This window comes from Agelaius phoeniceus, chromosome 6 (assembly GCF_051311805.1).
Source record: "Agelaius phoeniceus isolate bAgePho1 chromosome 6, bAgePho1.hap1, whole genome shotgun sequence".
NCBI classification, from domain to species: domain Eukaryota; kingdom Metazoa; phylum Chordata; class Aves; order Passeriformes; family Icteridae; genus Agelaius; species Agelaius phoeniceus.
Genome location: NC_135270.1, coordinates 25776397 through 25802072, shown reverse-complemented (window position 1 = coordinate 25802072; position 25676 = coordinate 25776397). Strand labels below are relative to the sequence as shown.

General features: G+C 45.7%; 1 protein-coding gene across 3 annotated transcripts; it reads left to right on the top strand.

Moving 5' to 3' along the window:
• Positions 1 to 701: 701 nt before the first annotated feature.
• On the top strand, positions 702 to 23308 carry CRY2 (cryptochrome circadian regulator 2). Of its 3 annotated transcripts, none has more exons than XM_077180163.1 (12): positions 702 to 939; positions 3765 to 3873; positions 7392 to 7534; positions 14331 to 14515; positions 15817 to 15905; positions 16880 to 17020; positions 17517 to 17828; positions 18852 to 19003; positions 19131 to 19333; positions 19806 to 19895; positions 20397 to 20535; positions 21021 to 23308. In XM_077180163.1, exons 1-11 carry the CDS (start codon positions 743 to 745, stop codon positions 20531 to 20533), a joined length of 1758 nt encoding a protein of 585 aa, XP_077036278.1. In that variant the 5' UTR covers positions 702 to 742; the 3' UTR covers positions 20534 to 20535; positions 21021 to 23308. The 3 variants fall into 3 exon arrangements, with proteins under 3 accessions (XP_077036278.1, XP_054491331.2, XP_077036279.1); XM_054635356.2 differs by having other exon boundaries at positions 703 to 939; positions 20394 to 20535; XM_077180164.1 differs by lacking the exons at positions 702 to 939; positions 3765 to 3873; positions 7392 to 7534 and adding an exon at positions 11754 to 11803 and having other exon boundaries at positions 20394 to 20535.
• Positions 23309 to 25676: the final 2368 nt, after the last annotated feature.

Below are 25676 nucleotides of genomic sequence, written 5' to 3'. Positions count from 1 at the left end.
TCGCTCTACGGTATCAATTCCTTTGCTTGGAACTTGCTGCTGAACAGGTCTGCAGAAATCTCTGCCCAACCCGCCCCACCTCCTCAGTCTGGTTCTATGCAATAGAATATGTCAGTGCTGTGATTTTTGATTCCTGGGGTCAGTAGCAACAAACATCCTGTGGTGAGCTGTGATGTTGCACCAGCTTTCTAAATGCCTGGCCCTTTTAAACATAAAGTTACTCCCATAGCAATCCTGGGCAGTCCATGCCATTGCTTCATACCCCGCTCCATGGATCCTACATGATGTACCATGTCCCGTGAGTGATGTCTGACCACACCTACCCAAGAACACTCAATTTCTGCCCAAAATATGTTCCTGTTGAATTTGGGGGGGTGGAAGCTGCTCCTGCTCCAGGGTTCATGGCTGCAGGTCCCTTTTCGATGCAGGCAGCCATTTGGGGGTGTTTGAAAACATTTTGGTTTTTTTCTTTTTTTTATTGGAATGGAGATTTTTAACGTTGACCTGTGGCGACCCACCCTGCTGACTAAACTGGGGGGTCGCTCTCTGGGGGTGGCAGCGACATTTCCGGGCCGGTTTCGGGCGACGCCGCCCCGCAGGCGGCAGCTGCGGCCTCGGCCGCTGGAGGGCAGCACAGCGCCCCCGCCGCGCCGCCCGCCCCGCCCCGCCGCGCTGATTGGCTGCCCCCGCGCGCGCCAGTCACGCGGCGGGGCGGGGCGGCACCGCGGCTCGGGCGGCGGCGATGGCGGCGGCGGCCGCGGCCGCGCTGGGCCCGGCGCCGGCCTTGTGCCGCTCCGTGCACTGGTTCCGCCGCGGGCTGCGGCTCCACGACAACCCGGCGCTGCAGGAAGCGCTGCGGGACGCCACGTCCCTCCGCTGCATCTATATCCTGGACCCCTGGTTCGCCGCCTCCTCCGCCGTGGGCATCAACCGCTGGCGGTGAGTGGCACCGGGCCTGCGGGCCGCGGGTGGGACCGTGCGGGACGAGGCTCCCGCGGCACCGGAGCGCTCTGGGCGCGGTGTGTGCCGTGCCGCTGGGGCCGCAGCAGCACCCGCTTCCGTGTTGGGCCCACTTAGTGCTCCCCCGGCCCTCCTGCAGGAGAGCGGCTGTGCCTTGTCCGCTTGGCCTCGCCGCGGTTTTCTCAGCAATGCTGCCTGCCTGTGTGGGAGGATGCCTTCAACTTTATATAATGTCATTAGACTTTATCAGTGGGGCGAGTGCGTGAGAGCAGCAACCGATGGACACTTAGCTTTGGGAAACCCTTTTCCCTGAATGTAGAGACGAGGGCAAAGAATGCTCAGCTTCGCGGCTGCAGCACGCCTCCCCTCTGCCCTTGGGCTGCCGGGCGCGCGTAGGCATGTGCGCACGCAGCTCCGGTCCTCCCATCGCTCCGGTTTTAGGGAAATGCACTGCGGCTGCTGCTACGAAACTAGAGATGAAGCTGAATGGGCTTTTCCTCATCTCTGCAAATGGAAAAATGTATAGCATGAGTCACGCCTGTGCAAAGATCAAGACCTCACGTACCTGTAGCCAGTAACGTTATATAATGCTGTTCTGGCAGGTCTCAGCAGCCTAAATATTTGGAACCCCAGTCCAGATAGGGATTCTCCCGGGCAAGACTTCCTTGCATACAAGTGAAGCAGATCTCCTACTACCCTCTCAGAGGAAGTCGACAGACAACCACCCGGCTAAAGATGCTTTGAAAGCTCTTGGAAATGTCACGTGGCTGTGCACTAGGGAAACTGGAGTTGTAATTGATTGCTTCTACTGTGCACCTTAGCTTCATTTCAAGGCATGGGATTGTATGGGTCATATCTATATGTTTCTAGAATCCCACAGCAGACAATGGCTTAAAAATTGTAAATGTGCAGAAGTTACTTAAGTGTAGTCATTCAAAGTGCAGAAAATTGTGAATTCTGTTATAGGAATCTGATTTGATTTTTCCATAGACCAGACTTTCTGCAGACAGCACCAGACAGAAATGCCTTTCACGTGCTGCTGTTGTTGCTGATTGTCCGCATTTGGAAGAACCAAAGTGGTGGCACAACAGATTAATTCCTGATCTGTTTAATCCTTGTTTGTTTCCACCAACATTGTGAAGGGAGGGAAGCAGTTAGGAGTCTTCTTTATGTTGTAATCATGGAATATATGAGCAAGCAAAGTTTTTAAAAATAATGTTTTCTTGGAGGTGTGGAACTACTGCAGAGGTCAGAAATGAGTGCCACTGGCTGTTAGGCAAAAAACGTATTAGCAAGTTACTTATGTTGGCTAAAGTCCCATTCATTCCCATTGTGAGCCTTGGGTTTGTTTTGCTGATTTTTTTAATCCAAATATTTTTTCAGAGTTTTCAGAGTTCTGTTCTGTTCTTCAAAGGCAAATGCTTATGTTTTACCTAGTTCTCACAAATTTATTGTGTTGGAAAACTTATGTTATTTAACTGCACAGCATGTGTGAGCCATATAGGACTAATTAATGCTTGTTAAAGTTTTTAGAACACCTCGGGCAGTTGATGCTTGTACTTAATAAGTTGAAAGTGGGCTGGGGCTCACGGAGTGGTTTGTTTAGGTTACCAGGTTGGACCTGGTTCTGGGTGTTCTCCTTTGTCATAGAGTGCCCTTCTTTTTGAGCCCTGCACCCTTTTCTCCTTCTAGAAGTGCAGAGCTAACTTGCTCTATCTGGAAGCTCTCAGTTCACACTGTGGGCAGTGCAGCTGAGGAGAGAGAAGTTGCCACTTTGCAGTGCAGTTGTAGTAGCTTGGCTTTCCTTGGTTGTGGGGGGTCTTTAGGGAGCAGAGGGGTTCTGGCAGATCACACTGCACAGTGGGCGTGGAGGACAGAGGGAAAGGTAAGGGTTGGCAGGCTCACTTACAAAGGGTTGTGGGTTTGCCAGCAGTGCCAGGTGCTGAGGAGACATTAAAGTTTTAAAGCTGGTGTCTTTTGCAGAGTTAAATAAAACAAAGTGAAGTTACTCTGTAGATGGGGTGATGTGTGACTGGAAAAGCAAATGTTATACGTTTGGTGGTTTATAGCTTAGTGGGGGATTAGTAAGACATACCATTAAATGCAGAAAGCACTTACATGGCTTTTTAGAGTTTTGGGGTGAGAGGGAGTAGAATAATGTCTCGGTATGCTCTCATCTCTGTGCCTTCATGGTGCAAGGTGAATTGCAGTTCTCTTTGCAATTATTCAAAGTACAGATGATTCTTGCCTTGGGAGATTTTGGTGCTCAGTCTTGTGCTACTGATGAGCTGGGAGAGTACATTTCTCTGCTGTGACATGATGTATTTATAGCTAGAACTGTAAAACCTGCACAGTTCTTGCAGTATTTCATTACTTTCTTTGGAGTAATGCATCAGAATTGTTCTTCTTCATATGCAACATCCCTTTTTGCCCCAAAACCTGTGAAAAAACATACAGTAGGGAATTACATGGTTTATGCTTTCTCCATGTAATGTGGAGAGAAGAACTGACAAGGGTGTTCTCCCACCTCTGAGGGAGAATGTGGGAAGTGGGTTGCAGTAAGAAGAACATCCTAGAAGCCTCTTGGATCTGGACAAGCACAAATTGCATGTGAGTGAATGGGAGCTGGCTGGTGCTGCAATCTCATAAAAGATGTTAGACAGACCAGAGGTAAATATGAATTCTTGTTTTCTGGTTCTTGTCCAAACTTCAGCTTCATTTGGTGATGCAGGTTTGCTGGAGTTCCATGCGAATTCTCATTTGCCTTTTAGCTGACACTAACTGCTGTTGTTTCTTCTCTGCAGATTTCTTCTCCAGTCCCTGGAAGATCTGGATAACAGTTTAAGGAAACTGAACTCTCGCTTGTTTGTTGTGCGAGGGCAGCCAACAGATGTCTTCCCAAGACTCTTTAAAGTAAGAGAGTAATTTTTTGGAGCATAACAAAGAAAAATTGGTGACCTGGTGCTAAACTTGCTTTCACTTCCTAATGATTGGTGATTCCTTCGGCATCTCTTTAACTATAACTAGTTCTTCACTATAACAAACTTTCCTCCTTAACTACAACTAACTAACTACTATCTATGAGGAACAGCTTGGGAGCCAGATCTGCACCAGAACTCACACTTGCAAAGAAATGTAGTTGTCAGGTGGAACAGTTACCAGGGTGTCCAAGCTTCTGGTTTTGGATGGTGGTCTTGAACTTAGTTTGTCTAAGTCACCTCTCACAGGGCTGTGAACACACAGACCCTTCTTTGTTGAGAGCTTCTTCCCTAGTGGCAATTTGCTTATTGCAGTTTTTACTTAGGAAGACTGCTGTGTCCATAGACCTTTACAGACAACAGAAGAAAGTTCACTGATCTGTATGTGAATTGCAAGTAGGATTTTGTGTTTAAAATTCAAAATTCAGGAGCTTTTATGTTAGCTGACCTTCCTTTTCTTTTTCTGTTCAAGACTGCAGTTTAGTCATCTCAGCAGCAGGATATAGCTTGGGTCCAAGCTTCCTGCTGATGTACTGTTTAGGAATATGCAGTTACCTTGGTGATCAATAATGGATCATTGGAGCACATTTCTAATATGATATGTCAGTGCTGCAGATGTCAGGGCTAACAAGAGCATCTCCTTGAATATCAGGGCTTCTCATACAGTGTCATTCTTCTCCATCCTGTTCTAAGATTGTATTTCCCAAGGTCTTTGAAGCTTTTTGACAATGTCTTTGATAGTGTTACAAAACTAAATGAAAAAAATGTGGCTCTTAATAGTTGTATGAGTTGGGGGTGTCATGTGGGCTGTGCCTTATATGGTTGACAGAACTAGTGTCCCCCAAATCCTACTGCAGAGCAGCTGCCAGAGAAGGAGTGGTGAACTTGAATATGTACCCTCCTTGTGTAAATGGTTCTGATGTGTATTTTCTGGAGGAGGGCAGTTAGTACCGGGGAGGAACTGGACTGTGCAGATGAGAAGGGGCACTGATACTTATTTTGGCTTCTGCATCTTAACACATGACACAAACTATGTGCTGCTTTTAGCCTTTTCAGAGTCTGGATTATTTTTATCTTTTGATCTGCAAGTAAGTTCCAGCTAATAGTAGTTCATGCCCTCTTTACTTCAGGGTATTCACCGGATAATTAAAACTTTATCGGAGGAAAATGCTCAGTTGGTTAAAGAACAAAAACTAGTTGGCAGAGTCTGAAGTTTGGAGACACTGGTTGTGTAATCAGCCAGAACTGCTTTTTGCTGCAGTCTGTTTTGTCTGGGTAGGTGAGCTGATGAGTATCTCAGGAGTACTGCAACAGAGCTGGAAAAGGTAGAGGGAAGTTTATAATTTACATGATAAATATATGGCTTTGGTAGGGATTGAGACCTCTCCAGAGCTGCTGCACTGAACACGGAATTAGCAGCAGCTTGTGCCTTGCTGTCAGCTTTTGTGAAGAGGAGAGTTATGTCACATTTGCTACTGCAATACTTAGGCCTAATGTAATTTCTGCTCTCTCTGCCAGTAGCTGAGCTATGTTGTCATTAACAGTCACCACAAAGGCACTGCTGTGTATGGATACCATGACAAGTGTACTTGTTAGCAGTGTGTTAACCTGTGCAGAAGTTTTTTGTCTCACTTCTTCTGAATAAACATCTGTAGTTTTACCTCTTCTATAAAAGTGCACTGTTTGTTCACTGAAGTGTTTTCACAATTCCTTTGGTGCCTTTTCCCCTACAGTTTTTCTTTGCTCTAGGTTAGATACTAAGAGGCAAGTCATTAGTCATAACTTTTCTTTTGTATATCTGCAGCAATTTACTGTCATAGAGGTAACAGATTTTCTGGTTGGTTGTGCTCTGCTTCCTGTGTACTCCTGCATCACATAGAGCAGTGGCCTTCTCAAAACTGTAGGAAATACCTGAATTTAAAGTGTTGGCTGCTTACCTAAAATTCCTGTAAGCCTAATGATTTTTTATTCCATTCTTTCAAGGCAGTAATGTGTAGTTCTTTGAGACCAAGCCATCTTTTCCAAGTCCTCTAGTTGCTCCTGGCTTTCTTGTAGAAGAAAGAAAAGTTTAAAATTAAACTGCTAAATCACATAGGAGCAGGGCAGGGCCTGGAATGTCTGTCTGACCCCTGCTCTGAGTTATGGATGCTGTCATGTTCTTACTTTGAAAAATGGGTGGGGGATCTCTTTAAGATGTACATTCATTGGTATATAACTTGTTAATTTCTCTGTCCTTCTTAAAATTAATTTTAGGCTTGAGTCTGCAAGTTTAGAAATGTAGGTGGCTTGTAAAGTTGTTTTCTGCTTCAAAATCCCCTTCCCCATATTTGGCATTATTTTTAATGGTCTTCAGGGAACTACCACATTTGTTCTTTGTGCTTTGCTTCTGTTTGGCAGGTAGAAAAGTCTCCTGTATATACAGGGGTGATTTAGACTCTCTCACTTGGAGAATGGTGGTTCTTAGTTGTGTGAGGGTGTTTTTTAAATGTCTGTAGATTTCTGGTTGTGTTTGCTAAACAAATCTGTGGGCTGCTGCTCTGCTTGATGGATGTCTTGGGAAGGTCGCTGTGGAAACCATTAAACCTCTTCTCATAGGATTCATTTTCTGAGGAAAACTAGGCCATAGACTTTGAGAACAATCTGTGCTCTAGAAAAGCCTGGAAGAGTCTGAGTGCTCTTTCATAAGGCCTATGCCATGTAATTTGTGAGGGATCTATTAAAGCTATGAAGATGAGAATAAGTGCATGGCTTGACTAAGGGGGTTGGAACTAAGTGATCTTTAAGGTTCCTTCCAGCTCCAACCATTCTATAATTCTAGAGTTCTAAAATAACTCCAGAAAGGCAGGACTTTAAATCTGAATTGCAGTATCATGTCCTTCTGTGCACACCAGAAAGGTTCACTCAGTTGCTGTCCTATGTCCTGCAATTTCCTGTTTCCTTCTGTTTGGGATGGATATTGGTTTCCTATTGTGTGATGTTTTTAAAGAGATATCAGGAAAAATTTAGACTGTATTGATTTTACTTAATGTTGCCACATAAAAAACATGGGGGGTTGAGCAGAACTTCTGTTGGAAGAGCTTTCTGAAATGCTTTTTCTGCAAATGCTGGAAGAGGATGGTAAGGTTACTTCAGGACAGCATGTGCAACAAAACGTGTTACTGGTAGGGCTCAGGAACTGAGCTGAAATCTAAGAACAGTAATAGACAAGAACTGAACCTCCTCTGATGTGTTTTAAACCTGACATTACAAATTTGCATAGCAGATCTGATGTTTGCTAGAGCTGATAAAATTGTTGCTTCTTTGCTTATCTCAAATTCAGATTGCTGTTCTCACAGCAACACTCAAAGCTTCCAGAACTTTAAATTGCTCAGGAATTCTGAAATCTTCATTTGTAACTGTGTTGGTTAGAAATAGTCTTCTGTTTGACAGCTGGGTGTATTGTTTTTCTTGCAGGAATGGGGAGTCACTCGTCTCACCTTTGAATATGACTCGGAGCCGTTTGGAAAGGAGAGGGATGCAGCTATCGTCAAACTGGCCAAGGAGGCTGGTGTGGAGGTGGTGATAGAGAACTCCCACACCCTCTATGACCTGGACAGGTATGGGCAGAGAAAGGGCAGAGGTGCTGTCAGGGCTAGGCTGGGATTGTCCTGTCTGCAAAGACTTCAGTCTGTTCCATTACACTGATCACTGTCATCCTGAGTGAGCCTGTAAGGATTACTTGGCACACTCCACTTTGATTAGAACACGTCAAAGTGCTGACAGTGACGTGAATGTACAGAAAGGTGTTGCCTCAAGCTTATTAAACTTTGTACTTGAGTGGCATTTAATTTGCTCAGCTGTGTCCTATTGGTTGCTCCCCTTGAGCATGTCCTCAATGTATGGATTGCTTTTTTTTTTTTGCTTCATTGTAATAAAGGTAGTTGAGCTGCTGTCTCAAACAGGTTATGAAAGCAGGGCTTTTAACTGATGGATGTGTCAGGACAGCTGGAAGAAGTAAAACAAGGTAGATTGGAACAAACTTCCCTTTTTCTAAAACCTGAATGCTTTGTCTTTGTTGTGTGTTTGCTATGTTTGTTGTTTTGATGTTGAGTTTTTATATATTTACTTATATGTATAATCCCTCTATATACATGTGATTTTAAATGGTGGTGACAGTCTTTCAGCTAAGACTCTAATGTATGCTTGACTTCAAAGTCAGTACTGTGTTTTAGAACTATTCTTACAGGTTGCTTGCTTTTTTTTCTTTCTCCCTTTTTTTTCCCTTTTCTTTCTGATGTGACTTGTGCCAGTAATGCTGAATGTAGATTTTCTCCTGTAAATCTTTAACATCCATAATTTCCTACGGGAAGGAGCTTTGCAGTTAGCACATACTGTGTGGAAATGTTTGTCCCTGGAGTGAGAAGGATTCTTGAACCTGTCTTGTGAGCAGGTGCTGTTTTCTAATTCTGCATTAGAATACCATGTTTATTACCAAAGTTTATTACATTCTCACCCCTCCAGTGTCAACGGCCATCACATTCTTCTTCATGTCACCTATGTCTTTTCCAAAGTGGAGTTTCAGATGGAATCTGTTCTAAATCTCTTGTTTTATCACCTTTCTTTATACTTCCAGGTATTTCTAGAGGTGGAGAGCAGTGATGAAAATGACAAAAAGTGCGAAAAATGTAGAAGCAACATAGATTTTTAGAGTGCTATAGTGTATCCTGTCTTTTCCTAACAGTAGCATTATTTCTGATTTTTCTGAGCGCTGCTAAACATTAAACTGATGTCTCAGGGCTTCCTTCGAGAATGGTCATAGCTATTTGAGAGGCTGCTACTCTGTAAATAAGTTTAGGATTGCATATGGAGAAACAACATGACCAACACTGCAATTTCATCTGATATTTTTGGCAGCTGGTTGTGGTATATAGGGAAATTGTTAAGTTGCATTTTATCTTTAGCTATCCCAGATGCTTATTGCGTCAGTAATCTTTATCATCATGCTCTTTTTTGTCCCTTCCCAGATATTTTTGTAAAAAATATTGAGCAGCACAAGCCCTAGTTCAGCTCTGTGTAGGATTTCTCTTCCTGTTGGAAAAATAGATTCCTTCTCTAATTCTGTAAATGAAAGAATTTTCTGTCTGCATGGATCTTTTCCTTTATTGCAAATTATTGTGGTTTCTTTAAATTTTTTCATTGAGGAATCTCAATGAAATTTCTCAAAATTCAGAGGATATATTGACTCCTTTGCCCCAGGCTCAAATGTCTCTAATAGATTTTTAGGCACAACTTCCCTTTTACCAAGGCCAAATTAACCCTCCAACATATTGCGTACATCCATGCATTCACTGTTTCCATTAGTGTTTTCTACCCATCTGCCTAATGTTCACATCAGTCTATTCATTTGTCCCTCTGATGCCCCTGAAATGCTTTTAAAATCAGGAGTGGTATTTACTTTCTTTTTTCCCCCACAGTATTTGGACAGTTACAATTTCTGGGTGAATAGTTGGTGGCCCTGGCAAGCTTTTAAAGTATAGCATGTAAAAAATGTACTTTTTTCCACCAGGCACTCTTTCCTGGTCTCCCAATCTGTCACAGCATCTGATAACATTTTCTTTAAAAAAACCAAGAGTCATAACCTCCCTAGATACCTCCATAGTGAATACACCTACAGAAATATATGCAGGTGCTCTTACAGTCTCTCTTTAATGAGTTTATCACCTCTTGGGCCTGTAAATATCTTGGAGTATCTGTAAATGGGATGGTCTTGGTTAGATTTTGTTTTACTACTTATGCTTTTTTTAAAAAGTTTCTCAAACTTTGATTTTGATTAGGAGATTCAAGAAGGCTGTGGTTTTTAATTTAACCCACCAAAGTTTGGTGGGTTTCTGTTTTTGTCTTCATTTTTTCAAAAGATTCTGCCTCTCTTGTCTTAGCTGATGCTATTCTTTAATTGTTTTGACTCTTGTGATCTTTCTGAAATAGCTTTTCACATCTGTATGATATTGTTGCTCCTGGAAGAGTGTTAAATTGATGCATGCTAAAGTCACAGAGCAGGCAAGTGATAACTAACATTTTCAGCTATACCTTAGCACTGTCTAAGACTAAATAATGAATTAACACTTCTTGTGGGTTCTTGATTTCTTGTTTCATGAAGCAGTCGTTTATGGCAACTTGAAAACTGGGTTTTGGCAGGTGATGGGGTGTGATAGATGCCCAGTCTGTGTGGATGTGCTTGAGGTGTCCGGTTACTCTGACATTTCTTGGTTCTTGGCATCTCTGAGATTTCTCAGCAGGTGGTAATACAGTTTGTGATACTGTATTTCTCCTGGAAGTCTCAGACTATCTCTCCTTCCAGCTTCTAACTCTTGGTATGTATTGTCCCTCTGCTCACCCTAATGTTTTTCCTGCATAATTAGCAGGTGATAGTAATACCTGGTGGTGGTATCCTACTTCTCATCTTTCTTTAATCAGGTTTCTGACAAGATTGTCAGCCCAGTTTCAAACAATTTAGACTAATCTTTCACTCCTACATAAATGAATCCAGCACTTCTCTTGTCCCCTGCAGTGTGTTCCTGGTACCACCTTCACCAGGTTCTTTTAAACATTTGCCAAGAGCCTGTTCAGTTAACTTGTGAATTTGACCAGTTTTACCCAGTAGGAAGATTACAGTTTGCCCCTTGTTGGCACTGCCAGCATACCTGTGTGATTATCAGAGCATCTTTCACCTCCTCTTCCCCAAAACAAGGAGAGAGGTGTAGAAAATTAACATCAGTGCTGGTAAATACTCCTAAGAAAATCTGGGAAATCCCAATCAAGCTGAGCAATGTTCAGATTGTAGAAGTCAGACAGAAAAAATAATTTCTTGGGTATCAGCTTAGCCTGTTCATAAGCCTTTACTTGACAGTTATTCTGTCTGACAGCTTCCAGGTGACAGGTTGCTTTGTCTCTTCCCTGGATCTGCCCATTTTCTCCTCCTTAGGATCGAAATCCTTTGTAGTGTGTTTACTTGTGGTCAGCACTGTGGGTTCTGTAATCCCAGGCAGGCTGGGTTGTTCAGCAGGAGTGGTGTAGGTCAGAAAAGAATGCTGTGATCTTGTGTGCTTGTAGCATACATCAGGATCAGCCTTGCCCGAGGCTAAGGCTGAAATGACTGTAGAATGTGTTCTCATAGGAGCACGTGCTAACTTAAATGAACCCCGAGCCTGGGGAGCTGTGCGTGCCTTGGTGCTTCTGCAGTTGAGTACACTGTGCCAAAAAGGTGGGTTATTTCTAAGAAGGTTTACTCAAACTTCTGCTTGCCACATCTTGTTATCCTCTCCTGTCTTGCATGGTGCTCTGGTGTCAGGTGTTTTCCCCCACTGCTGATACTGAGCCTGTCATCAAGTCACTTCTTCATCTCTCATCTTCTCAGTATGTGTTTCTGCGGAAGTTGAACTGCTTGTTCTTTGTTCAGCATCTGTTGGATGGACAGATCAGTTGCTTATCTCTCCATCTCTTCTCTGAACCTGTAGAAATACCCTTTGTTCTACTAGACAGAACCCTCCATGAGCTCTCTGGAGCGGGGATTTGGATCAGAGCAATTGCATAAGCTGGCAAGGCTAACAACACAGTCCGCGTGAATTGGTACTGGGCTGCCTTGGGCAGCCTGCGTGCCGAGTGCTGGCAGCCAGCTCTTCCTCCTGCAAGGAAGCAGGGCAGCACATTCAGTCCCTTGCCAGAACCCAGCCTTGTCATTTGCTAGCGAGCTGAGGTGTCAGGTGTTTGAGGCCAGCAGCTTTCCTGAGCCCATTAGCCATCCTGCAGGGGCACTGCTGTGGAGATGATTCAGAAGCTGACACCTGTGAGGACATGAATTTGAGTCTGCAGACACTCTGCTGTCACAGGTGACTGACTGTAGCATACCTTATAATCATAGCAGTGCTGGAATTGTTTGGTCAGGTTTGGGTTGCCTGCTTTCCTGAGGTGAAGTGTGACTGATGGTCAAACAGACCTTCATAACTTCTGGCATCAAGGTACTACTGTCATATAGTGCTGGGCAGCAGCATATTGCTAGTTTGGTAGCACAGCCAGTTTTGGGTGTGCTCACTAACTAAGGTAAGGTTCTGTGTGATGAATACAGCGATTCTCTGTTCCACTTCAGGAAAGCTAGAACAACTGCTGCATGTGGCAAATTGGGCTGGGGGAGATGGGTGAACTGGGAGTATTAAATCCTGGGGAGGGGCCTCCCATTTTGTCATTGAAAGTCATGTGAAAGTGTATGGCCTGGATTAGAAGGTCAGCCTGGTCAGAAGGACCCCTGCTTGGGGAGCTTCCTGTACAATTTTTTGTACAGAAGGCCTGAACAGTACTACAATACCCAGTAAGTGTAGTATAATACCCCATATTGTGCAATATCCAGTATTCAATACTTCTTTTCCTCGCAGTATTGTGTAAGGTCCAGATTTAGTGCATAATGCCAGTGTCAGGTGCTGTGAAATGTGCAACTTGTTCTAGTCCTATCTTAATATATTTGTGTCCCCGATCCAATAAGTCTTTATGAATTCAGGAGTGGTAGTAGGTAACTTCACTCATATTCACATCCTTGAGGATTTCAAGCACAGACACTAGCATCCATCTGCTAGTCACAGTGATTTGCTCCAAGTAGCCAGCTGTCCACAGAAGTTTTAGCTGTGGATCTTGTACAATGGTGTGGATCTCAGACTCAACTGCAGCTTTAGCAGGACTGAAAAAAGAGGCAGTGTGGAAGAAGTAGCTTCCCTGCCCCTGTCACAAGCACCTCAGGGCAAACACGGTGCAGCTTTGTCACATTTTCTCTTCCAAGCTCTGAATTCCTATGGAAACAATTGAGCCTCTCTAGAGTGCTGTAACTGGAAATACCTCACTTCTCATCCAGTGGAAACACTGATTTTTCTGGGAATCTTTGGCTGGTCTTGTCTGGGGACTCACAAAGCAGTCACAGAGAAGAGTGTGGTGGGTGATGAGTTCTGTCATTTCTTGCCATCTCTGGGGTGGAACGTGGAGACAGCAAAAAAGTGCACGCAGGAGAGCAGAGGAGATGCACTCTGGTGGTGATGCAGGACAGAACGTGTTGGCTGTAAGGCAAATGCAAATATATCTGTCTCTGTGGCTTTGTCTATGTCAGAGTGCTGTGCACATCCCGATGGCCTTCCCTCCCTCCTTGCCCTGTTCGTTAATGTCTTTATCTCCTAGTGTTTACAACTTAAAAGCAGAAAACAGGGAGGAAACTGCAGGCGGCTTCATTTTTACTCTGTTCAGCCGTGCTGCCCGTGGGGAAGGCTCCGCTTCCCTCGGCCGGCTGTGCGGGAGGGCTGGCTCCGGGCCGGTGCCGGGGAGCCGGGTCACCGCGGCGCACACGTGCGGGAGGGAGCCCCGGCCCCGGCGTGTCGCTCCGCCCCGCCACACGTGCGGCCCCGGGGGAAGGGGCGGCACATGGCGCCGCCGGAACACTCGGCTCTAAGCCCGGCCCCTTGCATAAGCTGTTGATTGAAATGGGTGGGGAAGGCTGCTGTGCTGCGGCTACTGTGTGAGCCGTGGGGTTGCCTGCCTCCGCTTTACGTAATGCTGGCGATCCCTGTGCTGTCGGCTTTGCTGTTAACTCCTTCCACTCCTACAGGAGAGGGGTTAAAAATGGCATCTTTCAGCCTGGGGAAGTTTACCGTGCCCAGGGGGCTTCTCAAAGTTCTCTGTCCCAGGAAAAATAAGACTGCATGGCCCCAGCAGGCTGTGGATGCTTGATGAAGTAGTGGAATGGAGAACCTTGACTGTCTTTTTCCATAGTGTGATCTGACACAGGTCAATACCATGAGACAGGGCTGCTCATGACCTTATGGCATGAAGGGAGGATAGTGATCTCTCTAATCACAGGGAGAGAGGAATGATGCAAACTGGGATTTGTCTCATCCAAGATAGGTGGAGGAGGGGTCACTAACAGGCTGAGTCTTCTGTGTCAGAAAAGAAGGAAGTACGGTCAGAATCAGATTAGGATATCACAAGGTGTCAGGGGACCCAGATGCAAGTCTAGGGTTTGCCACCTTGAGGAGACAGGCAGTAATCAGGTAGAGGTTTCATACAGGGGTCTGATGAGCTCCAGGAGAGAGATATGATGCTCAGCTTGATTCAGCTGGAGCTGTTTTGAGGTGTTTTTTTTTCCCCTGTGGAGATGTGGAAATATATGATATTTTGTCTTCTGATGTATTTCAGAATTTTGTTTGGCTGATTTTAATATCCCTTTGAGGGATGCATCAAGTGAAACAGGTCTATAAGGATTTCAGTAATCAGAGTGAAAGGCTATCCTGAACAGAGATAGCAGGGTCCAGTCTGGCTGTCATTTCCTTGTGTTGTCTGTGGTAGTGAGGCTGTGTTGTTTCATCTTGTTTATTTTATCTCCAGAATAATTGAGCTGAATGGCCACAAGCCACCCCTCACCTACAAGCGCTTCCAGGCCATCATTAGCCGTATGGAGCTCCCCAAGAAGCCAGTGAGCACTGTAATAAGTCAGCAGATGGAAACATGTAAAGTGGACATCCAGGAAAACCATGATGATGTCTATGGGGTCCCATCCCTGGAAGAGCTGGGTATGTGTCAAGAGTGAAGGCAAGGACTACTGCTAGCTGAAACAGGATCTAGTGGAACTGTTTGCAGTGGCTGGCACATGTTCTCACCTGACATGTGCTGCCTCTAGCCATAGCATGGCCTAATTCTTTCAGCAAGTGCTGGACCTTGTGATAACACACTGGCATCTCTTGCACTGCTGCTGATGCCCAGCATCCCCTTTAGCACAGCTCTGAAGGGCTCTGCATCTGTCATTGTGCTCTCTGCTATACTGAGCATGTAACCACTGTACTAGGATCTCATGTCCTCACCAGCTGCTTTCCTCCTACTGCAATCTCAGGCATGTTGTGTAACAGACCTGAGGAGGTAAACTAACTGTGTACCAGGTTTAGATAATTTCATTCTGGTATTGCCAAGCGGCACCAATTTGTGAAGTTAGCAAGACAAAAGATATTACAAAAATTCCTTCCACTCATCCTGCTGTGCCTTACAGTCCTGTAAGACTTGAAGAAGGAGAATGAATAGCTGAGGCATGAGGAATGCAAGACCTACATCAGGGAAGTGAATCTAAATGCAAGGGAAGAAAAGACTAGTGCAGAATACTGTCTGTGTGTCTGTGACTGGAAGCTCCATACCAGCTTTATAGGAAGTATCTCCTGACACCTTAAGGCACAGCTTCCACAGTCATGTAAAAGCATGGGGCTTCACAACAGGAGTATCCTGAGGGCTGCAGTCCTGCATGGATCTACTTTCTTTATTGTCTGGCCAAATGTGAGACTACCTGTAACCTTACACTGCTCTGCTTGCCGCCAGGGGAGGCTCCTCTGTGTGCCCAGAGCACTGTAGGGGGACTGCATTATTGCTTCCCCTGTTGCAGTGGTTCTTTTGCACTAATCCAGTGCCTTCCCCAGCACCAGCCTCAGCAGAATAGGAGCCTCACCAGGAGCAGCTGGGCTACTTAGTGAGCTGCTGATGTCGATGGCAAGGTGTTTTGTAAGGCAGAGCTTTGAAGCAGATGTTTCATTGTCAGCTGCTCTGGCCTGTGGGTAGTGCTGACATGCCAGAGAGAATGCTGGCTGTGAGCAATGGGGAAAGTCACCATAAGGCTCCCTGTAGCATTGCAGGGAGAGGCCCTTGAAGTGCTGTATCATGAGCAGGCTCTCCCTATATCCTACATGATTTGCCTGCTGTACAAGGATTAGAGCAGCAAGTAAGCCACGTTAGGTAACTGTAGTATGTACTGTCTTGCTGTTGTTAGTGCATTATCCATATCTATGCCCTTTGTCTGGCATAGCTTCAAATCTTACAAAGTTCTTTCTCTCAGGCTTTCCTACTGATGGTCTTGCCCCTGCAGTCTGGCAAGGAGGGGAGACAGAAGCTCTGGCACGGCTGGATAAACACTTGGAAAGAAAGGTAACCCCTTATTTAAGTGGTGTTTCTTGCAGACTGTGCCTCCAAACGAAAAATGTAGTGTTGCCTATTACCCCATTCCCTGCTCTTCCTAGCAGTGGTCATAATGTTCACCTGTGGAAAGGAGTGTATGGTCCAAAAATTTAGAGCAGTATGTTATTTATGCTGCTGTTTGAAGCACATTGGACTCTTTTTTGTGTCTACTTCTCAGTTTCCTTTAGAGGAGTGCAAACTTGGAAATTCTTCTGTTAAGTTTTTCAGTCCTTGCTGCACACTGCACACCACCTCTTGTTATCTTTGCCTTGGGTATTAGTGTGAGTACATGCTTATAAAAGAATGCCTTCCCTTTGTCCATCAGCATCTTAATAGGGTGTCTCACTGGCTGGCATTCCTTGAGCCCCTTGTTGAAATAATCAGATTTTTTTAAATGGAGCTGGTGTTCTTGATTATAGTGCACAAGGCAAACAATTTCAAAGTAATGAAAGGTGACCCAGCTGCCAAAGCATGGCTCAGTTTTAACCATTTTGTACTTCTTCAATCCATCCAGCTGAGTGGCTTGATATCAGTTGTGGAAATCAAAGCATAAATACTTGTGCTGAAGAGGAGATAAATTATCAACATAATGTTCCACAAAAGGGTCTGAATCTCCCCAGTTTATTTGTTCAGTGTGTAAAATGAGATAGATGTACCTGGACATAAACAGTTGTGTTAGCTGGTATCCCTAGGAACCCTCCAGGTTGTTAGCTCCTGTATGCAAAGCAAATTAATCCTCTTGGGCAAAATAACTTTGGTTTAAATCCTGGGGCAAAGGTTTTGCATTTCTTGAATAGGACATGGGGTTGAGCAGTGGTTGGAAGTAAATAAAAGAGACTGTGTTGTCAGATGTGAGTGTCCTCACCACCTGCACAGAGGCTTGCCTTTAGCAGTCTCCCACAAATACAAGGGGGTTTTGGCTCATTTCTCCTGAATCTGTCTAGGCATGGGTTGCAAATTACGAGAGACCACGGATGAATGCCAATTCATTGCTGGCCAGCCCTACAGGACTCAGTCCCTACCTGCGTTTTGGCTGCTTGTCCTGCCGCTTGTTTTACTATCGTCTCTGGGAGCTGTACAAGAAGGTAAGACAAAAGGTTCACCTGGAGGGCAGGTGGGGTTTGAGCATGTATAGCATGATGCTGGTTGCCAGACAGTGTGCCAGAATTGGTGCAAAAGATAAGTTGCCTCCCTAGCATTTAATTGTTGGGCTGAGCTTGTTGCTACTACCAGAGGAGGCTTTTGGGTAAGAAAGTAATTCTCCTGTATGTACTCACGCAGGCCTTAAATCTGGTGGTACCTTGTTCTTCAGTCTGGACTTCTGTTTTATGAGCCATGTAGAGCCATTTACAGCTAGTTTTACATCGTTCCAGTCACTTGTCATTGTACTGAGTGATCTCTGTCAGTGCTCTGACTTTACCATCTGGGCTTTCTGATAAGGGGGGATCCAGCACTGAGCTCCTTTATGGCAGTGGTCAGTAGCTGACTTGGGAAATGTGTGTAAGTGCATGGGTGCCTCACAGCTCAGCTTCATGAAGGCAGTCCTTCAGTGCTTGTGACAGCCATGTTCCCTCTCCACAGGTGAAGCGGAACAGCACACCCCCCCTCTCTCTGTACGGACAGCTGCTGTGGCGGGAGTTCTTCTACACAGCAGCCACCAACAACCCAAAATTTGATCGCATGGAGGGGAATCCCATCTGCATACAAATCCCCTGGGACAGGAACCCTGAAGCCTTGGCAAAGTGGGCAGAGGGCAAGACAGGCTTCCCTTGGATTGATGCAATCATGACCCAACTGAGACAAGAAGGGTGGATCCACCATCTGGCCAGACATGCAGTGGCCTGCTTCCTGACCAGGGGTGACCTCTGGATCAGCTGGGAGTCAGGAGTCAGGGTGAGTCCTGGCATTTTCAGATATTTGCAGGAGGCCATAAGGAAAACAAAGTCTCCCTGGCACTTGCTGCAAGGATGGGCACACAGGTATGGCTTTTGCTTCACGTGTAAAAGGTGCATGGAAGAGAGGGTTTGCTAGCAGGCTCTTGGCCAGCCAACAGCCTGACTTCTTTCTGCCTTCTACTGCAAGGCTCTGACTGTGTCACAAGCCTCAAGTAACCATAACTAAATGGGGGGGTGCTTTTAGTTTTGGGTTGTTTTTTTGTAAAAATTCTCTCAGTCCATCTGTTTTCTTTGCAAGTTTAGTGTCACTTCTTAACCTGACCTTTTTCCTCATTATAAAATCCATCACCGTGCCGGTCAGGGAGCGCTCCATGACTGTGAAATCTGAGTCTAGAGTCTCTCAAGGAAAGAGGTAAAAGACCCTCCTCTTGGGCCATCTGAAAGGACACACAGCTTGAATCTATCCAGTGTACATACTGCCCTACACAAAAAGTGGAGGCAGAGGCTTCCGGTCACAAAGCTGACAAAGAGCATAATTGAAAGTGCTGCCTAAAGTGCAGCATCTGTGCATGGATGTGAGTGAGATACTGCTGAAACTGTTCTGCCTCTCAGTGGTAGTGTGCTCTGGGACCTTCAGAAAGGTTCTTTCTTCTTGCTTTGGCGCACATTCTTCTGTGCAGCATCCTCTCCTTCCTGGGGCTCATGCTTTACATTAGTTATGCCTGCCAGGCTAGGATCAATACCCAAAGCTTGCTGCAACACTAGGTAGTGATTTAGTCTGTAGCTGCATGAGAGATAAGCCAGCACTTCATCAGTGTGAGCAGACCATGCCTCCCTAAGTGAAAGCGTCAGGAAGTGAGATGCATTGACCAGCCAACTGACTTCAGCCAGCAGATCACCTCTGTGCTGCTGCTCTGTTCTCATAGCTCAGTGCCTGCCATTTGAAATAGCATCTTGGGTCCTACTGCCACAAAGTCCTCCCCAGGGAAGGTCTCAGTGCCTTTTCCTCCAATTGCTGCAGGTGTTTGATGAGCTGTTGCTGGATGCAGATTTCAGCGTGAACGCAGGCAGCTGGATGTGGCTCTCATGCAGCGCATTCTTCCAGCAGTTCTTCCACTGTTACTGTCCTGTGGGCTTTGGACGTCGCACAGACCCCAGTGGTGACTATGTGAAGTAAGTGATGTTGACTGGAGCTGATCTTTGTTTCTGCATCTCTAAGCTGAAGTCAATCAGTGGCTCACAGGTGCATGGCACTTTCTGTGCTTTGTGTGTACTGCACTGCTTTCTACTTGTGTTGCAGGAGGTATCTGCCCAAACTAAAGGGTTTCCCTTCACGATATATCTACGAACCATGGAATGCCCCAGAGTCTGTGCAGAAGGCAGCCAAGTGCATCATTGGGGTGGACTACCCCAAACCCATGGTGAACCACGCAGAGACCAGCCGACTGAACATCGAGCGCATGAAGCAGATCTACCAGCAGCTGTCACGCTATAGGGGCCTCTGTAAGTACCAGCAATTGCAAAAGTTTGTGTCTTTAATAGGAGATAGAATGCTGGGAGAAGAGGTCATGATTTAAAATAGGTGTTACTTGCTTCTCTGGCCTGTCTTTGCAAGAGGAAGCAGTGCCTGCCAAATCTGCTCAGTTGGTTTCCAGGGAGAGCTCCATTATGTTCTCAGACAGCTAAGAGTGGAGTGCTTAGGTCTGAGAGCTGCTGATAGCGTAGCACCATCTATATTACCACCAGTGGTCCATTGTTCACTTTGTAAGAAAACCTAAGCAGTGTATTCTAAGTAAATGCACAGCTGGATCACAGTGTGTGTCTGTAGTCAGCACTGGGTCAGTGCAGCTCTGAACTCCTCCTGCTTTGGGATATGGATGTGCTGGTTGGTGATCACTAAGGTATTTCTGTGAAAAGCTTCTCCCAGCCCAGGTATGTTTTGTTTCTTAACTCAGATCCTCTTGCCATTCTCTAGGTTTGCTGGCATCTGTCCCTTCTTGTGTGGAAGATCTCAGTGGCCCGGTCACAGACTCGGCTTCAGGGCAGGGCTGCAGCACCAGTACAGGTGAGTTGGACCTATTTGTGTGCTTTTGATTTGCATGTCATGTTAAAGGTTACAGGCAGGAGAGGATCCTTTTCTAATAAGAAGAGGCTACGTAGCTAGTAAAACATTCACATTCCTTTACACTTTTTTCAAAAGTCCCCAGTGAGCCTTCATGTCTAAAATGGCTGAAGAATAAGAGTTCATTAATGTGAGTCTTTTATTGCCTGTATGGGATCATATGCAGCCACTTAAAGGAGAAGTGCAGATCACTGTAGGGTTAATCAGGTATAATTAAGCTGTCCTCTGTCAAAGGAGGATACTCTTGTGTTTGGGGTGACTTAATTCTGCTTTTAACAAAGATTTTTTGGTAAAAGTTTTCAGGGAAACTGTGACCAAATGGCTCTGTGCTTGTGCAGTCTTCTTTCTCCCAGCTCTGTGGCAGGTTAGGCATGAGTGTACTTGTGAGGCCATCTAAACACAGGGAAACCATTGCAGTGATGACTCTTCTTCCTTCTACAGCAGCGAGGCTGTCTCAAGCAGACCAGGCTTCTCCAAAACGCAAACACGAAGGAGCGGAAGAGCCATGCCCTGAAGAACTGTACAAACGAGCCAAAGTGACAGATCTCCCCACTTCAGAGATCTCTGGAAAGAGTTTGTGATTGTGAGTACTTCCTAGTGTGATCTGGCTTAAACTACCTTGTTCTGGAAGCTAATAAGGCTCCATTTTTACTCCCACCATTTTAATGAATGAAGTGGACTTCCTTGCGGAGGGATGTGTAAGGCTCCTAAGTGTAATTCCACAGCCCATAAATATGGCAGTGGTCTGCCTGCAGGTCGTTCGGATTTTGTGTGACACACTGTTAGCTCCATTGTCCGGTGGAGAGCGGTGCCCGGTGCTGGAGCTGTCACAAAGCACAGTTGTTGGTGCATTTGCTCTTGTGAGGTTGCTTCTCCTTCCACAGAGTGGGCTCACAGCCGGGTTCTCCCATCTGGTGAGGGGATGGGCTAGAGCAGATCAAGCAGGTCCAGTCATCTGCCTGCAATGCTCCAGATCCCTGGAGGCAAGGAGCTGGTCACATGTTCTGCCAGCTTTTCAGTATGACAAGGGAGGTCAAGACAAATCGTCTCTTTTACTGTCTCCTACAGCCAGCGACAAGCACCTTGCAAGTGAAGAGAGAGAGTGCTGAAGAGGTGACCAGAAGAGTAGGAGCTGCTGTCAACAGAGGGACTGGAACTTGCCATCTGCAACAGGAAATCCAGGGTCTCGTATAGCTGTGTAATTCCAATAGCTGCCACAGAAGGGCGCTGCATTACTTGTGCTTGGGAATATTTGGCTTTCTGGTCTCCAGGGAGCCAAATACGTCTCTTCTCAGCCATGCCCAAAATCTGCCCACATTTAACAGGACAGGAACATTCTGTCAACTTGCTCACTCCCAGGTGTATCCTTCTTTTCTGACAATGGCTCAGTGTGTATGAGTTGATGCATTGATGTAGGAATCAGCATCTGCACATCTCAGAAATAGTGAGCATCCTTTCTCAGCAATAGTACTTGGTAGTGATGTATGCTGATTAATTCAAATTATAGTAGGAGTTAAGAAGGAAGCTGCTACAATGTCAAAAATAGAGTACCTATCCTACAAGAGAACAGGGAAAACTCAGTATTTCTTTCATTAGGCTGACAAGGAAGGAGATGCTTTCTGAGTAAATCAAGGTAATGCTATGTGGGATGGAAACAAAATGAAGGTCAGCTGTAGCACAAGAACAGATACACTTGAAAGACACTTAAAACTTTCCTTGCAAAAGAACATTGCCACTGCAAGGTGAGTCATAGTGCTATTGCCTGGAATGGGCCACTTCAGAGCTGTTTGACATCTGGGGAAGAGGAGCTCTCTACAACTCCCTGTAAGGAGATTGTAGCCAGGTGGGGGTTGGTCTCTTCTCCCAGACAACTAGAGACAGGACAAGAAGACAAAGTTTTAAGCTGCACTGTGGGAAGTTAAGACTGAACATAAAGAAAAAGTTCTTCACAGAAAGAATAGTTGGGCATTGGAATGGGCTGCCCAGGGAGGTGGTGGAGTCACCATCCCAGAGGTGTTTAAGAAAAGCTTGGATGTGGCACTCAGTGACCTGGTCTAGTTGACATACTGATGTTAGGTCATATAGGTTGATCTCAATGGTCTTTTCCAACCTAGTTGATTCTGTGACTCTGAGAAGGAGGAATTCTTCAGAGAATAAGATCATGCCTTGATATGAGCAAAGCACTATCTCAGAATAGATCTGATCCAAGTAATAAGGAAGCTACACCTGGGCCCAGCACTCCTACAGCATTTCCTTCCCTGATTGAGAGCTCTCAAATGGAGCCTGTGTCTGGTGTGTATCCTGTGCAGTGCCTCATACTGACAGAGGATGTATTACACATCAGCTCCTTGAAGTGAGTCTTCCTCAAGTTCAGAGTCCAGTGTCCATTCTGTTTGCTCTCTTCTGTATTGGCATCTGTGTTTTGAATTTCCATACAGTGAACTCCTGTACCTGCCCACTGCTCCTCCTTGCCACTTGCATTCACGCTGGTGCTTTGTAGCCTAGCGAGGTGATTGTGTAGCTTTCCTGGCTCTTAACCATACACTCCTTGCTGGGTCCTGTTACTTGTCAGGTCAGCACAGTGCTGGCAGAGTGCCTCTGCCTGCACCAAAGAGTGCAAGGGAGGGTGCTACTGCAGGAGATTCTCTCTCGAGGTTGCTTCCAAGAGGAATTAGATGGAGTAGCTCGTCCCGTACAATGGGCTGCTGTTGGCACTGTTTTCATTTGCTGTCCAAAACCTTTCATCCCTGCCTAACACAGATAGTGTGGGGCTATATGTGAGCTTATGGAACTAACTGCTTGGGGAATACAGGAGTTCTCTCCCACTGGGATAATCAGATTCAGTTTTGGAGCCTGTGTTTGAACCCAGAGCAACAGGGCTGTGAATAGAAACTGAGTCAAATGTACCTGAGAAACCTAAAGTGGTTGAATTGAGTCTGTGAATAAATTTAATGAATAGCTGAATAACCTTTCTTTCCTATTCCCTGGGGCTTTGATCTTATGTTCTTTTTCCACAGAGAATCCACTGGGCAGACTGAACAAGTAAACAAAGAGTCACTTTTCCTAACCTTACTTTATTCTAAACTACTATTCATAGTCTGCCTGGTGGATAACCCAGTCATCAACAGGTCTTGTCCCCTTCAGTCTGACCCAGCTGTTACTCCCATTGTCTTGGGGGAAGAAAGGTATAAAGAAAAAGAGATACTCCCCTACCCCCCTCTTCTGCTACAGAGAGAAGAAAGGGGAAAGACATGCACTTTGTACACATAGGTTACAGAAATTGTGACTTCTGTCATTTGGAGAGTTTCATGCTTAGGAAATGGTCTGTAAATAAAACTTTTTATAAGTGTCTTTAACCCTCTTTTTGATGTCATCCAATTATTTCACTTGGTAAATGGAATTTTTGGGGCTGGATCTGTGGGAGTAAAGAGTCAAAGGGAGGGTAGGCTGCATCTCCTAAGTGATCTAGGAGGAGATCTTTGTGGAGGTGAGGATCTTTGTGGAGGTGAGGGAGATCACATTTCCAAGGTTTCTGTCAGTACCTGGGATATGGATGGTGGTATTTGGAAGAGCTGCAGCTCAGGTAGTAGCACTGGGAATGATACACACACATCAGGCCAGCCAAAGAAAGATAAGGGAAAAGCTCCCTTCAAGAAACCTTGTAAGTAGGCTGGGATTCACCCACTCTGGCATCTTTTCCCAACTGAAATGATAAAGGTGGGTAAAACTGTGTGACAAGTAGGGAATGACTGTTCATTGTTTTCATTAATATTTAGAATTGAGCATGCTTGGTTAAAGTACAGGATGGCAGGTTGAACAAGTCTATGCCTTGCTTAGCTTTGTGACAAGTTCTTCCTCAGTTATGGGTGCTAACAGTTTGAGTTCAAAAAGATTTGGCAAGTTTATGGGGAAAGAAGCAGCCATCAGTAACCATTAATAAAGATACCATCTTTGTTTCATAAGCAGCAGAGGACTGCTGGAGGCTGTTGTGAAGAAAGTAGCATGAAATGGATGCCAGTTTGGGCGTTTCTGTTTCCTGTGTTCTGTGTCAGGGGAAGCTGGCAATACCTGACACAGGCACCCCCAACATGGGCACAGTGTGAGCTCTTGGCTCAGGCAGAGGGAGCAGTGGCTTTGGGCTGCTCACCAGGATGGCCTGAAGGCTTCTTTCAACTGAGGGTAGACATTGGGGCAGAAAGTCCTACAGAGCTGTGAACAATTGTTCAACTAGGGTCCCCTGTCAGTGGTGGACCTTTGGCTAATGACTTCCAAGCTAAGTCATGAGCTTGTATTAAATACACTAGACTTAGCAATCAAATCACTAGCAAGGACACAGAGTACGCAGAGTCAAGTTCTTGTGCATCCTGCCCTCCTCCTTGGTGCTCCTGTGTAGACCCACTTAGTGGAACCTCTAACTTAGCAGAGTTCCATGAGGTACAGTACTTTTGTTAGTAACCAGCAGGACTTAGGAAGTGCACGAAGCCATGCAGTTCCTTGTCGAGGTTCAGCAGTGGGGCTGATCTGGGACAGGAGTGCCTCAGCTCATGGTATTGCTGAATTGTTCTCTTGTTTCTGGCAACGACCGTCTGGTCTTGAAAAAATAAAACTTCAGTGCTTGGGGTGGCTCACACATGGCTAAAACCTTTTGAAAACAGCAGCCTGTGCCTTAGAAGATGACAAGCCAGAATGACAGTAAACTCAGTCCAGCTTTTTCTAGCCTGAGTGGAATAATGTAAATTAAAGCTGGAGAGATTGGGTCTGAGCCTCTTCCTCCTCTGTGCTGGCCAGGATATCTGTTTTACCTGTCACAGGAATGATAGTGATGTGGCTCAGGATTGGAAATGGCCAACCTTGCATTTTTAGCAGAACTGCCTGCTCCATGTGCTGGTGCTTGAGAAAATTCCCTTCCTCCATGTCTCTTCTGTCTGCAAAAGGAAGGAGCCGGAGTGACTTCAAGAGAAGGTGGCTGAAAGGTCTGAAAATAGAAAACACACCTGGATATGAAGAAATGGAGCTGGAAATGTGGTCATTTCAGGCAGAGGGGGAAAGAGCAGTGAGAAGGATGACTGATGGAAAGAGAGCAGTCTGGTATCACAGCTGCATCTGGGTGGAGACCAGGTGGTTCAGCTGGGGAAGAGGAACAGCAAAACTTCTCTGAGCACATAACCTCTCCTCAGATTTCCTTTAAGGCTGAGTTGGTCTGAAGTGAACCTGACGGTCAGTTGGACAATTTGAAAGAGAAAAATCAGCTGATGCCTTGTGAGAGAGATGCTGGCTAGGATGGAAGTGCTGTCTCTTAATTTGCAGCAGATGTGTGTGCACGCTCCCAGGGGCCCTGTGCTCTGCTGTGCATCTAAGGAATTGACCTGACTGACAGCAGTGCAGGTAGGAAAGTCAAATTGGGTCTTCTGCCAGGCCAGCCTGAGGCAGGGCTGGTGGCCTGACTAAAGGTCAGGTCACTAAGGGGTGAGCTTTTGGTGCTTGGCATCCAAGCAGAAGGTGAGCTGCAGTGGCGGTGATCTGGCTGTGGGACAAGGCAGCACCTCCTGCCCCAGGTCAGAGGCCAAATAACAGCCATGCTGCAGAGAAATCACATTTTGGTAGGCGGGGTTTGTGCTTTGAGATGCAGCTACGTCAAAGCTCCCCCAAAGCTCCCTGAGTGAATGCTGGTGAGTCTCTTGGGTCCTGCATGTAGTACAGTTCAGTCTCTGTGCATCTAAACAG